The sequence below is a fragment of the Arachis duranensis genome, chromosome 4 (genome assembly GCF_000817695.3).
Source record: "Arachis duranensis cultivar V14167 chromosome 4, aradu.V14167.gnm2.J7QH, whole genome shotgun sequence".
Lineage (NCBI taxonomy): Eukaryota > Viridiplantae > Streptophyta > Magnoliopsida > Fabales > Fabaceae > Arachis > Arachis duranensis.
Window position 1 is genome coordinate 119708600 of NC_029775.3, and position 14413 is coordinate 119723012.

Sequence of the window (14413 nt, forward strand, 5' to 3'; positions counted from 1 at the left end):
CTCGGATTACTTTCCTGGCTAGTGACCTTGCTCCGAGATGGTTTCCGCAGATTCCACTATGTACTTCCTCCAACACCTCGGTGGTTCTTGAGGTCGGTACGCACTTTAGCAATGGCGTTGATATTCCTCTTCTGTAAAGGACATTTCTCACCAAGGTATAATGTTGTGCTTCTCTTCGAATCTTTTTAGCTTCTTTCTCCTCCTTGGGGAGGATATCGAATTTCAGGTATTCGACCAAGGGATTCATCCATCCGAGGTTTAAACCGACTACTTCAAGTACCTCTTGTTCATCTTCTGCTTTTGATACCGAGGGCTCTTGGAGAGTTTCTTGGATCAGGCTTCTATTGTTTCCTCCTGGTTTGGTACTTGTTAACTTGGATAGGGCATCTGCTCTGCTATTTAGATCCCGAGTTATGTGTTTAACCTCGGTTTCCGCAAAGCGCCCAAGGTGCTCCAAGGTTTTCTCCAAGTATCTCTTCATATTGAGGTCCTTTGCCTGATACTCTCCACTTATTTGGGAAGTCACCACTTGTGAGTCGCTGTAGACCATCACCTTTGTAGCGCCAACTTCTTCTGCTAACTTTAATCCGGCGATCAAGGCTTCATATTCTGCCTGATTATTTGAAGCTGGAAATTCAAATTTTAAGGAGACCTCTATCTGGGTTCCTTTTCCATCTACCAATATTATGCCTGCGCCGCTCCCTGTCTTGTTGGAGGATCCGTCTACGTAGAGTTCCCAGGTAGTCGGTTTTTCCTCTTGCTCTCCCGCATATTCCGCAATGAAGTCGGCGAGGCATTGGGCTTTAATTGCTGTCCGAGTTTCATATCTCAGATCAAACTCGGAGAGCTCTATTGCCCATTGAACCATTCTCCCTGCAACATCCGTCTTTTGGAGGATTTGCTTCATGGGTTGGTTCGTACGGACTCTTATTGTGTGAGCCTGAAGTAAGGTCGTAGCCTTCGTGAGGCTATCACTAAGGAGTAGGCAAACTTCTCTAGTTTGTGGTACCTTAGCTCAGGGCCTTGTAGGACCTTACTGATAAAGTAGACCGGGTGTTGCCCGACCTCGTCTTCTCTGATCAGGGCTGATGAGACAGCCCTGTTTGCCACAGATAGGTACAGGACGAGGTCTTTTCCCGATACTGGTCGGGTTAAGATAGGAGGTTGACTTAGGAATCTTTTGAACTCTTGGAACGCCTCCTCGCATTCTGAAGTCCATTCAAATTGGCATCCCTTCCTCAATAAAGAAAATAGTGGAAGGGATTTCAGTGCCGATCCCGCCAAAAATCTGGAGAGGGCTGCAAGTCGGCCATTGAGCTGTTGAACCTCTCTCAAACAAGTCGGGCTTTTCATTTCTAGGATGGCTCTGTATTTGTCGGGATTGGCCTCAATCCCTCTTTGTGTTAGCATGAAGCCTAGAAATTTCCCTGCTTCTACTGCGAAGGCGCATTTTGCGGGATTTAGTCTCATCCCATGCAACCTTATAGTGTTGAAGACTTGTGAGAGGTCGGTTAAGAGGTCGACTTCTTGCTTGGTTTTTACTAACATGTCGTCGACGTATACCTCCATTAGGCTCCCTAAATGGGGGGAAAACACTTTGTTCATCAGCCTTTGATACGTGGCTCCTGCATTCTTTAGTCCGAATGGCATGACCACGTAGCAATAGTTGGCTTTTGGTGTGATGAACGATGTTTTTTCCTGGTCGGGTTCATGCATCGGGATTTGGTTATATCCCAAGTAGGCGTCCATGAATGATAAGTATTGGTATCCCGAGCTGGAGTCCACCAGGGTATCAATACTCGGTAGGGAATAAGGGTCCTTAGGACATGCCTTATTCAAGTCGGTATAGTCGACGCACATTCTCCATTTACCATTCTGTTTCTTGACTAGCACTACATTGGCTAGCCACGTTGGGTATTTGACCTCTCTAATAAAGCCGGCTTCCAGGAGTGCCTGTACTTGCTCTTCTACTATTGAGGCTCGCTCTGGGCCGAGCTTGCGTCTTCTTTGCTGTACAGGTCGGGACCCTAGGTAAACCGAGAGCCTGTGGGACATGAGCTCGGGATCAATCCCAGGCATGTCGGAAGCCTTCCATGCGAAGAGGTCGGAATTAGCTCTTAGGAGCTCACCCAACCTTTGTTTGAGGGTTTCCCCTAGGTTGACTCCTATGTAAGTGTTTTTTCCTTCCTCCTCACCGACTTGTATCTCCTCGGTTTTTCTTTCCGGTTGGGGCCGCAATTCTTCTCTGGTCCTTGTGCCGCCTAACTCTATGGTGTGGACTTCTTTGCCCTTTCCTCTCAGATTCAAGCTTTCGTTATAGCACTTCCTTGCCAATTTTTGATCTCCCCTTACCGTTGCTATTCCTCCTGGAGTCGGGAATTTCATGCAAAGGTGGGGAGTAGATACCACTGCTCCAAGACGATTAAGGGTAGTCCTGCCAATCAAGGCATTGTAGGCTGACCCTTCATCGATGACTATGAAGTCTATGCTTAGAGTCCTTGATTTTTCCCCTTTTCCGAAGGTGGTGTGAAGGGGTAAAAATCCCAGTGATTTTATTGGCGTATCCCCTAATCCATAGAGGGTGTCGGGGTAGGCTCTCAACTCTTTTTCATCTAACCCTAGCTTGTCGAAGGCGGGCTTGAAAAGGATGTCCGCCGAGCTTCCTTGGTCTACTAGGGTTCTGTGGAGATGGGCATTGGCCAGGATCATGGTTATCACCACGGGATCATCATGCCCGGGGATTACTCCTTGCCCATCTTCTTTTGTGAATGAGATAGTGGGGAGGTCGGGTGTCTCTTCCCCGACCTGATAGACTCTTTTGAGATGTCTTTTGCGAGAAGATTTAGTGATTCCGCCTCCCGCAAATCCTCCTGAGATCATATGGATATGTCTCTCAGGGATCTGTGGTGGTGGATCTCTCCTATCCATATCATCTCGCTTTCTCTTTCCATGGGTGTCCGACCTCTCCATGAGATATCTGTCAAGCCGACCTGTCCGACCTTTCCATGAGATATCTATCAAGCCGACCTTCTCTGGCCAGCTTTTCTATCACATTCTTAAGGTCGTAGCAGTCGTTAGTGGAGTGACCATATATTTTATGGTACTCGCAATACTCGCTGCGGCTTCCCCCTTTTTTATTTTTAATAGGTCTTGGGGGTGGCAGCCTTTCAGTGTGGCAAATCTCTCTGTATACGTCCACTATAGAAGTCTTTAGAGGAGTATAAGAGTGATATTTTCTGGGCCTCTCGAGACCGAGTTCTTCCTTCTTCTTGACTTCCCTTTCCCTCTCCCTAGAGGAGGAAGTGGGTCCAGGTCGCCAACTCGGGTCTCTTAATTTTGCATTCTCTTCCATATTGATGTACTTTTCAGCCCTTTCTTGTACATCACTTAGAGAAACGGGGTGTCTTTTGGATATGGACTGTGAGAAAGGACCTTCTCTAAGTCCATTGACTAACCCCATTATGACTGCCTCTGTGGGCAGGTCTTGGATCTCTAAACATGCTTTGTTGAACCTTTCCATATAGGCTCGCAGAGGCGTAGCGTCGGAGGCATCAGCTAGATACATCCGACTTTTGAAGTTGCTTAGATGATGCTTCGGATCCGTGGTTCCATCGTAGAGGTCCATATCAGGGCTTTTGAAGTTCCTCGGAACTTTTGCCCTCATTATGTCCTCACTGAAAGGATCTTCTCCGCCCGGGAGTTGGTCTTCTTGTTCGTCGCGGGAATTCTTGAGGGAGGATTCTAGCTGTAAGAGTTTTCTTTCTAACTCTTTTCGCCGTTCCATCTCCTCTTTAAGGTACCTTTCGGTTTCCTTCTGTTTCTCCCGCTCTTGCTCCAATTGTTCCAGGCGGCTATGGACTAATCCCATCAATTCAGTTATGTGGGATGGTCCGCCCTTTTCTGACTCACATCCATCTGAGGAATTTACCTTCGGATTCTTCACTCCGGAGGTACCCTCTCTGTGTTGGTCGTTATCTTGTCGTTGGGCCATGTCTTCATTGTCATTACCCATGTCTAGATTCTCTTGTTCAGAATCTGTTTCCACATGGCCTTCTTCGTGGGATCTATCCGCCATCGATGGATGATCTCTCGGGTCCCCGGCAACGGCGCCAATGTTACGGTAGGTAACCGGAGATTAAATAGGTAGATGGCGTTTGGCGGCCCAAGTGTGTGAAGGAGGAGAACTCCGGGTGGATCTGCAACTCGGGAGGCTCCGTCCGACTTGTGCTCGCGAGTGAATGGGGGGTGGTACCTGCAAAGACACTCCGATGCCTAAGTTAGCAAGAGTGTGAGCAGGTCTAGAGAGTATTGGACTTAGAGATACCTGAGGGGTGTCAGTGTATTTATAGTGGTGAGCCAATAACCACCGTTGGTGTAGTGCCGTATCTTTAGGATATTAACCGCCCCATTATCTTTGGGAGGTTAAGATATGGCTTTAGGAAGCGGTTAGAGAGATTTTAGGGGCGGTTACTCATTTGAATGAGTGTTTATCTGCCAGCTAATCTCATATCCGACTTCTTTAAGGCAAGTCGTGGTTGGTACCGACTTCTTATGTGAAGGTCGGTATTTAACTAGGCTTAATCCTTTGGGTTAGGTCTTTTATTTGGACTTGGGCCTTTGGTGTTGGGCCAGGGTATGAACATAAGTATTCATTTTTTGACTTGAAATAGTGAAGAAAGTATAATTAGGCGATAACTAATTGCTCATACAGACATTACTATTAAAAAAAATTTAAATATACTTTTTTTTTTTACAATTTAATAGAACATACATTAATAATAGAAGCAAAAATGAAGATTAGGTAAAGTCATTAGTGTTGGTGGGTTCCAACTTCCAACTCAAAAGTGTGTTCCACAACTTAAAAATAGATAAATGAAAAGACAAACTAAAAAAGAGAATAAAAAATGCAATACTAGTAATAGAGTAGTGTTACTTATATGACAGTTATAACAGTGTAAAAATCAGTTATAATGAGTCAGAGTCTTGATTTCTTGGATTATTGCATAGCAAGACATTACTATTCATTTCTATATATATATATATATCCCTTGTATGCTGCTGTAAAGTTACACAAGTTCATTCAGATTACAATTCAATAATTTTCTCTTTTGGTTCTTTACATCCTGTAGCTTTCTCTAGCTATTTCATTTCTCAGTTTCTTTACAAATTTATCATGGTATCAGAGCTAGATGAACCAGTAAGTGATAAGTGATAAGAAGGAGAGGAAGAAGTAGGGATGGATGAAGGTGGCAGAATTGGCATCAAGAGTTGAGTATGAAGGAATTGTTGCTTTTGATGAGGAGGAGACGTATGTTGAAAGTGTTCAGCATAGGGGAATCCGGTTTCATAAAAAAGAACCTGTCTACTAATAATGATTTTTACAGTCTTTGTCAAACATTTATATCCATGTGATTAGGAGCATAACCAATAAAAATAGACAAATCATATTTATAATCTAGTTTATTTGATGTATATGGTTTCAAGCATGAAAAGCATACACAACCAAAGATAGGTGCAAATTATATACTTTTTGTGTGCAAACTATTATGTTGGTCAAATACAAATCCTAGGTTCATCAATTCAAAGTCTAATAAGATCGTGGCAAAGAAGCCAAAGGTGGCTACATGTTTTCGCCACATCATCATCATCAACCCAACACCAAAAGTTATGAATAATAATGCACCATGGAGGAACCATTTGGCCAATTTCCTACAATCAAATTGGGTTCATTTGTTTTCAATCTCGTTGCTCATTGTGGACCTCATCATCACAATTCTTGAGCTATCTTCATCTTTGGTTTCATCATGTCATCAACAAAGGATGAACAAGGTAGAAAAACTTAGTCTACATTGGATTGGAATTAGTATCCTTAGTTTACTTTCGGTAAAGTCTATGGCTTTGTTAGTGGGGTTAGGCTCTTCATTCTTTAAGCATTTTGGGTATGTTATGGATGGAGTTGTGACCATTATTGTGGCTCTGTTTTTGGAAGTGTTTCTTGAGAGAAAAGGAGGTAGTTTATTGATTGTAGTGAGTTTGTGGCTTGTGATTAGAGTGGTGGAGAGTGTGTATGAGTTAAGTGATGAAACAATTGAAGCTCAAATTGAAGGTATAGTTTGCCAATTTGAGGCTCTCAAAGAAGAGAACATGAGACTCTTAGAAACAATCCAAGAAAAGAGCAAGGCCATTGGAAAGCTCAAGGAGGATTTGGATAAATGTAGACATTGAATTTGAAGCTCCACCCCCCTCATCATGAATTCAAGAAATTTTGATATTCAAATTGTGGCCTTCTATTTATTTGTAGGCTAAACTAACTAATACACATTTTTCTATTATCAAACAGAGTATGAAAATTGAAATTTATATGAGATGGGTTTTACGTCTTATCCAAAAACAAAGAGATATGTATTAATTCAATATATAAAATAAAATAAAATAAATACACAAAATCCTTTTTATAATTGAAACCGAAGAAAGATATAATAAATAAGAAAGCTAGTGCAAATTCTCGTAACTTGTCTATATTAAGTTTAGTTTGCATGGTATTTACAATAATTGGTTCTTAATTTTTTAACTAAATGATAAATTCAAAAATATAAATTTGATGGGTTAAGAAATTAAGATAGTACACTAATTACCGAGCTTGGAGATAGGAATGAAAAAAATGCATATAAATGTGTAATAGTGGACATGGAGATCCACGCTAATTGATAAGCTAACCTAAAAAATCAGGGAATACAGGAAAAGTCATCAGAAAAATGCAGAGGATCACATATCATTTAAATAGCGTACAACAGAATGTTCTAATTTGGAATCTAGAATAAAACCAAATCCATTAGCAACGATGAACATGTTCATTAAGTTACATGAGAGTGATGAGAGTACTATGAAAGCACAAGCACAGCATTGAAAAAATTTAGAATTAGATGAAGCAGGGAAAAAAAAAATCGAAAACTAGAGATTTAAAATGAAAGTTTGTCTAAATTTTAGACATAGAATTCAAAAATAAGAGTAAAGACCACCTTACTCTATCTTTACTTTTAGGCAAGTTATGCAGAAGTTTCAGAAGCAGCAAAGAACACAAAACTGATATCACTATAGATGATATTTCGGTATATGATATTGTGAGATCACAGTTATCATTTACCTTAACATCTTGCAAGCTGTTTTTTAATTCTTTGGAGGGGTCAATGACATGCACTTCTGCTAAGGTTGTCAAGGACCACAGTTGTTCCGGAAGCTCACACAATTCAAGCCCCACCCTTATGAGCAGACATCGAAGGCAAGGCATTGCACCTTTCGCTAACATCCACCTTTCAACTTCCACTTTCACCATTTGGAACACTTGAAGTTTAGGGAAATCCCCAGTGGTGATGATAATGATCATGATGACAAAGAAACATCGACATCTAATACCTCAGAGGAATCAGTCATCATCATCATCGTCATCATTATCATTATCATCACCATCATCATCATCTTGAAGGTATCATCATCATCATCTTCATCATCATCATCATCTTTTTCAAAATCATCATCATCATCATCATCATCGCCATGTGGCTTAAAATGCAAGTTACATCCCAAGGAATGCATTTGTTGAGGAAGGTACTTCAACTCCAAGCCAGGGCAGCCATGGAAGACCGCACGTCGAAGGCGAGGCATGGCACCATCTTCTAAGGTAAGACATTTGACACACACACGTATCATGATAAACACTTGAAGCTGCAGAAAGCTCCTATCAGTACCACAATTAAGGATATTTTCGATACAACGAACATCATTGAATTTTAAAATCCGAAGGCCGGGAATTCGTCCCAATGTATTCATGTCTTCGGACTTCAAACCATCAAAATATGAGATGGTAAGCTTGCTAAGATTTGACGGAAATGCAATTTTATCAACTGGAATTGGAAAAGATTCACAGATCGGGAGCTCCAGTTTCAGTTTCTGTAGATTGCTTAGGCAGTGTAAACTACTAAAAGTTTTTTCTGCTGAATGTCTTCCTTCAGTTACAGATAAACCCAGTGTTCTTAAGTTGGGAAAGTAGCCATTGTTGAGTAAGAACCCTAGTCGTGAATCAACATGCACATAAAGTAGGGTTTGGAGATTCTGCATTTTGTTTTTTACCCCATCTTTATCTACTAATAAACACACTTCACATTCTCTTCGAAAATGTCTCAGTTGCTTTAACCCCCCAATACTTAGGTCCTTGGGAGTTTCATCGTCCATTATATGTAATGTTTGTATGCTCTCAAGCTTACTTAGCTCATTTGGGTAAAAGATATCTATTTTCAAGAACTTGACACTTTTCAACTCCTTCAAATTCTCAACATTCTTTTCATTAGTTAGATGACTAAGATCATCAATCCATCCTTCAAAATATAGCACATTAACTCGACAGTCTTGTGGAATATGATGTGACCACCCCTTGACATCTCCATAAATGAACAAGGAATAAGTGCATGATTGATGACATGTTACTGAACATGCATAGGATCCTATATCCCTTGGAAAGGACAACCTACGAGCATTGCTACCGTTATCAGGGCTGTTACTCACTGAAATACACAATTCCCGAATGAGATCGTGGATCTTACACGTTTTGATGCCTTTCCCGTCACTCCTCCTACTGGCCACTTGTACCAAGTTACGATCCACTAGTTCCTTCAAGTATTGCTCACCAATATCTTCAGGTTCTGGTGCTACTTTTGATCTTCCACTCTGGATTGGCTCTATCAACCTTTCTGCTATCCATACTTCGATTAAGTCTCTCACCCGAATCTCTATATCTTCAGGAAACACACCAAGATATAGGAAGCATGGCTTCATTTTCTCAGACAGATCATCGTAGCTAAGCTTCAATATCTCCATCATCTTCTTACCTTCCTTGTCTTCAGCAACAGACCAGTAAGGGAGCAGGTTCTTGATTTCTTCCCATGCATCTTCTGATCTCTCCCTCTTCGCTACAATCCCCGCTATGGTTTTGATAGCCAATGGAAAACCATTGCAACTTTGGGCAATTGATCTACCAATACGTTGTAGATCCCGAGGACACTTTTTGCTGCAGAATACCTCATTGCAAAACAGTTTCCAACTTTCTTTTTTATCCAAAAAGGAAAGCCTGTGATGAGGCTTCTTTGACTCTGAAACGTTGGCCACCCGATCGTCGCGGGTAGTTAGTAGTATCATGCTTCCATTGTTGTTTTTAGGGAAACAACCCCTTAGAGCACCCCATGCGTTATTAGTGTCCCAAACATCGTCAAGGACTACTAAGTACTTTTTTCCATTCAAATATTTCCTCACCTTCTCCTTTAGCTCCTCTTCACTACTTGAATCTTTATGTTTAGATTTGGATGTTAAGTTGAGAAGGCTTCTAAAAACTTCCTTTCCTCTGAAATCTTTGGAAACAGTTGCCCATGCTCGGCAAGAGAATAGCTTCTTCACCTCATTGCTATCGAAAATCTTTCGAGCAAGGGTAGTCTTTCCTAACCCACCCATGCCAACAATGGAAACAACATTACCAGGAGAGTTTGCTTCCTTGAGTTGATTAATCACAATTTCAAAATCTTTCTCCAATCCCACTATATTTTCTTCCTTCGTAGTAGAACTACTTCCTTGGGTGAAGTAATATCTCTTAACCTCAACACCATTATTTGACACATGATCATCTAGCACATCTTCATATCTTGTTGTTATGATGATCCTACTACCGGGACCAAACCAATCAGTTCCTCCCGCTAGTGAATTCAGTTGTTGTATATTGTCAACATCATCCAAAACTAGAAGAACTCTTTTTTGGCCCAGTCTTCGTTTAATTTCAGAGGATCCTTTGAATGTGCTTCCGATCTTAGTCTTGACCACCTCTCCCATCTCAGAAAGAAGAGTTTCTTGTAGATGTTCTAGGCCACCACCACTTTCATTTGTTTTCTCACTGATATTAGAAAGAAAACTTGCAATTACAAAGTGAGGCCTAATCTTGTTATACAACTCCGCAACAAATTTGCTTATTTCATCACCATCTCCATAAATTCCGAGCATGAAACAGGTAGCATGAGAACCAATTTCTAAGAGAAATTTCACCTCTTCAAGTTCAGAATCACATCCAAGTGGACGGTCAATATGCAGAGGCAAAGGAGGAAGCCTTGTTGTGACCTCTTCAACAATCTTGTCAATAGCCTCACCCCATGCTCTGCAAAACACATTTTCTTTGCATTCTAATTTGTCTTCTTTTATAGAAAAAGTACTTACATATAGAAAAATGAACCAAAGAAGATCAAAACATACTAAAATATATCCGCATATGTCCAATTCTTTATCTAGATGAACATACCATGTATAGGATGAAAGTTAATGCTATGTCCTAGATACATTAAAAACTTGGATCTAGGTAAACTAAGACAAATTCGGGTAGACTTGAATAAACTCTCGAGTTTGTCAAAATTAGTCTCTTAAGAATCAAAATACTTAATTTTACAAAAAATCCTCCTAGAATCAATATATTTTTACATGATGGTTGATTATACATGATTGACGTTTATTATTTGGCTAGATTTTGGAGGAAACCTGTTTAAAATTTTAAATAGCTTTGCTACAAATAAAGTAACTACTCACGTAAGTCGACTGATGTTTTGTCCATATATGGTGCCAACTGCAGACAAGGCAGACCTCCATGCTTCCACTCTGTGCTTGTATCTTCCTTTTTCTTGATCAATCATGGCTGTTCTATAACTATTCTTCTCATACTGCACATCTGATCTTTGTACATGGAAATAGATTGGTAACACTGGTCGCGTTTTTCCGTTCTCCGAACACTCCATGATCTTGACGAGTTCATCAAGGCACCACTTGGAAGTTGGATACTTGTCACAGAGTACAAGAACTGACATCCTTGATCTTTCAATTGCTTCGACGAGAGAACCATCCAGCTCCTCCCCTATTCTCAAACCCTCCTTATCTCTGAAGGTCTCGATTCTTGCTTTGATCAAAGCATGATAGAGCATGTCGGTGAAATCGAACCTTGTGTAACCTCTAAAGCTCAGAAAAACATCATACTTGAAATATGACAATGGTGTTGCATCTTGATCTGATGATGAACTTGCCATGGTAACAGTGGTATTTGGAAGGATTCAATTGCAACGACGATCAAGATTCAAGAGTCAACAAAATAGAAATAGAAATAGAAATGGACATTATGTGAACTCACTACAAACAAGCGCCGAGCCAAGCTTCTTTGTAGCTTCTGATTCTATATATTTTATTTTGAAAAATACAAGAAACCAAATTTTTAATAAGTAAACTTAAATTAAAAATTAATTATCTATCATTATTTTCTATTTTAATTGCAAGTTGAACTTACATCATTGTCATCATCTCATTTACAGCTTTTGAATCGACAAATTGAATTTCTTCGTCGTCGTCGCCGTATAAATGATTTTGAAATAGTATTGCTAGCTTCCATAAATGCTTTCTCGGTTGCTGTTTCGTGCTTTATTTATTTCCTGGGAAGAAGTTGCTTATCTGGTGACTGGTGGATTGACTTGGACGGTATCAGAATACATATTTTATTTGCTTTTTTTGCACTCTGATTTTTTTGAACTACATTAACAAATTAATAAGAAGTGTTAGGAACTCAATAAATTTTATGATTTTTAATTATTAATATTTTTAATAATATAAAATTTTATAATTATGTATTTTTTTATTAATTAAATACCGATTAAATTTTAATAAAAATAATGACTCTAGACTTTGTTTTTGGTGGATTGATTCATGACCTTGCTGGGTGACCTTGGAATATATTATTCGCTACTTGCAGTACTGTGATGATATATATATATATACACNTACATTTGCACTCGAATTTTAAAATTTTCTCTAAATTTACATTGGTCTTAATATTGTCCCCGAATTTAATAAAGGTGACTCACGGTCATCCCTAAAATATTTTTTGAAAAATATTCTCAAACGACGTAATGATGTGTATGGAGAAACGCCACGCTAAAAAGGTAACAGTTATCTGACATTTTTTAACTCAATTTAATCCCTGAATTATTTTATAATCCTAATCCCCAATTTATTATTAGAAACCATTCTGTTTCTTCTTTTATGTTACGTTTGCTTAATTACAGTATTGATTTCGAAATTTGTATATTTTGTGGTAATTGTGTTGAGTATTGTCCAACAAATTGTTTATCAATGACTGAAGAATATGAACTTTCAGTTTATGATCGTCATGAATTGAATTATAATCAAGAATATGAGCTTTCAGTTTATAATCGTCATGAATTGAATTATAATCAAATTGCTTTAGACCGATTACCAATGTCAGTAATTAATGATTATACAATTCGAACTATTCTAAATAAAAAATAATAGAATATAATAAAATCGTTTTATTTATTTATAAGAATTCAATATTAATATATAAATATAAATCATAGTCTTCTTTTTTTAACTTTCTTTAACATAGTGTACAAATTCAACAAATTCGGACCACTTGAGCTCCTTATAATACCACATCACGTCTACATAATTATCAACTCTACCCCATCCCTCAATCATAGAACGGAAATTGGTCTCATCAGGGTCCAATCCAAAATTCTTCAATTTCACAAACAACTTCTGAGCAGTATCCATATTGGATGCTTTTCCATACCCAGTTATCATAATGTTATATGCAACAATATTGGGACTGCCTCTTGCATTGACACCAAAACCTTCTCAGCATCCCTCAATTTTTCTTGTGAGCTATAAGCATTCAGGATCACCAACCAATTCTCCATATTAGGGACAATTTTGTCTTCTCTCATCAAGCTATTATGTCTTCTGCCTTTTCATAAAATCTAAAACGGGTGTATATTGTAATCATATCTGAATATGCCGGTTCAAACAATATCCCTAACTGCCTCATCTGATAAAACATGAACTCAGCCTCCTCAATGTTCCATCCTTTCCTGTAAAGCCCTATCAACATGCTGAATGACGCGTCATTCGGCGTCACACCAGAATCCAACATGAGTCGGAACCACTTCGTCCCCAATTCCACTAAACCCCGCATACGACAAGCGTATATGAGAGTGTTGAAAGTCTGCAAGCTCAGTTCAAACCCGAATTTGGTTCTCATTTCCAAAACCAGTTTCTCTGCAGCTTCCCAATCTTCATTCTTGCTCAGCAAACGAATGACGACATTGCAAGCACCGTCGTTTTGCTCCAACTTCCCCATTCCCCTCATCCACTCAAAAAACGACATCGTTTTGGCGCCGTCGCCCGTCCTCGCAAGCACTTTCAAGATCGCATTGCAATGCTCCGTGCTTGGTTCAGGACCAACTGAACAGTAATCCACGTTTTCGTAGCCCAACCTAAATTCAACTCCGATTTCTATCATGTGTATACTACTAATATGGTTGCTGCCTCCACCTATCATGACGCACACAAATCACGCTCAATAATGACAGAGAAAACGAAGGAGAGCAGAGAAAAAGAAACAGAGTGGTTTCTAATAATAAATTGGAGATTATGGTTATAAAACAATTCAGGAACTAAATTGAGTTAAAAAATTATAACAGTCACGTCAGATAGCCGTTACCTTTCCAACATGGCGCCTCTCCATACACGTCATCACGCCGTTTGAGAATATTCTTCGGGAAATGCTTCAGGGACGACCGTGAGTTACCTTTGTTAAATTCGGGGACAATATTGAAGCCAATGCAAGTTTAGGGACGACTTTGAGACTCGAGTGCAAGTTCAAGGACCACTCTAAGATTTAACTCATATGATAACGACGAATGAATGATATATATTTGTTATAAAAAGACCTTGGTCTTGACAATTATTGCTTTCACCCACTGGCAAATTTTATACTAATTACTGTATATTACTCGCTAGTTGCAGTACTGTATATGATGATGAATGAATGATATATCTTTCACACTATATATGAGTAAATACTCAAATTGGTCCCTGAAAGATTACTCGATCTCCAGATTGATTTCCGAAAGATTAAATTAATCAAAATTGTTCCCAAAAAATTTAAAAATGGTCACGTCAGTCCTTCTGTTTCCCCTCCGTTCATGCCGTCAATAACGATGTTAAATCTTGCTTATGTGGCTATTAGTGTGTCATATTAGCATAACATGTTGGTGTAGAATGGTTGATGAGAAGATATGTTTAGAAATTTTTGTCAAATTAGTCCTGGAGAGAATAAACCCTAATCCCTTCTTGTCGTTAAATGCGATTTTTGTTGTAGCAAGAAATTGATTCTGTAGAGGTCAAAATTATTATTGAACTGCATCATGGGCAGCGTAAATGGGAGTTGTAGTCGGCCATTGTCGCAATCACACAGAAGCAATGTCTCGAACTCTTTGGCGTGATTATAGAGGAAGAACATGGACCAAGTGTGCTTTTGTGGGTTGAA

The 14413-nt window shown here is 39.4% G+C and overlaps 1 protein-coding gene across 2 annotated transcripts; it reads right to left on the bottom strand.

The window, feature by feature from the left end:
• Positions 1–6876: 6876 nt before the first annotated feature.
• LOC107486180 (putative disease resistance RPP13-like protein 3) lies at positions 6877–11563 on the bottom strand. Of its 2 annotated transcripts, XM_052260053.1 has the most exons (3): positions 11357–11563; positions 10612–11245; positions 6877–10189 (listed from the first exon to the last, which is right to left on the bottom strand). In XM_052260053.1, the coding sequence occupies exons 2-3, from the start codon at positions 11100–11102 to the stop codon at positions 7381–7383; spliced, it is 3300 nt and encodes a 1099-aa protein (XP_052116013.1). In that variant the 5' UTR covers positions 11103–11245; positions 11357–11563; the 3' UTR covers positions 6877–7380. The 2 variants fall into 2 exon arrangements, with proteins under 2 accessions (XP_052116013.1, XP_052116014.1); XM_052260054.1 differs by lacking the exon at positions 11357–11563 and having other exon boundaries at positions 10612–11323.
• Between the last annotated feature and the right edge of the window lie 2850 nt (positions 11564–14413).

Bases quoted from the DNA above. Each gene is read 5' to 3' on its own strand.
- LOC107486180 (XM_052260053.1), bottom strand. From the start codon at position 11,102: ATGGCAAGTTCATCATCAGATCAAGATGCAACACCATTGTCATATTTC. The intron at 10,190-10,611 runs GTGAGTAGTTAC...TGTGTTTTGCAG, and splicing joins CAAAACATCAGTCGACTTAC to AGCATGGGGTGAGGCTATTG.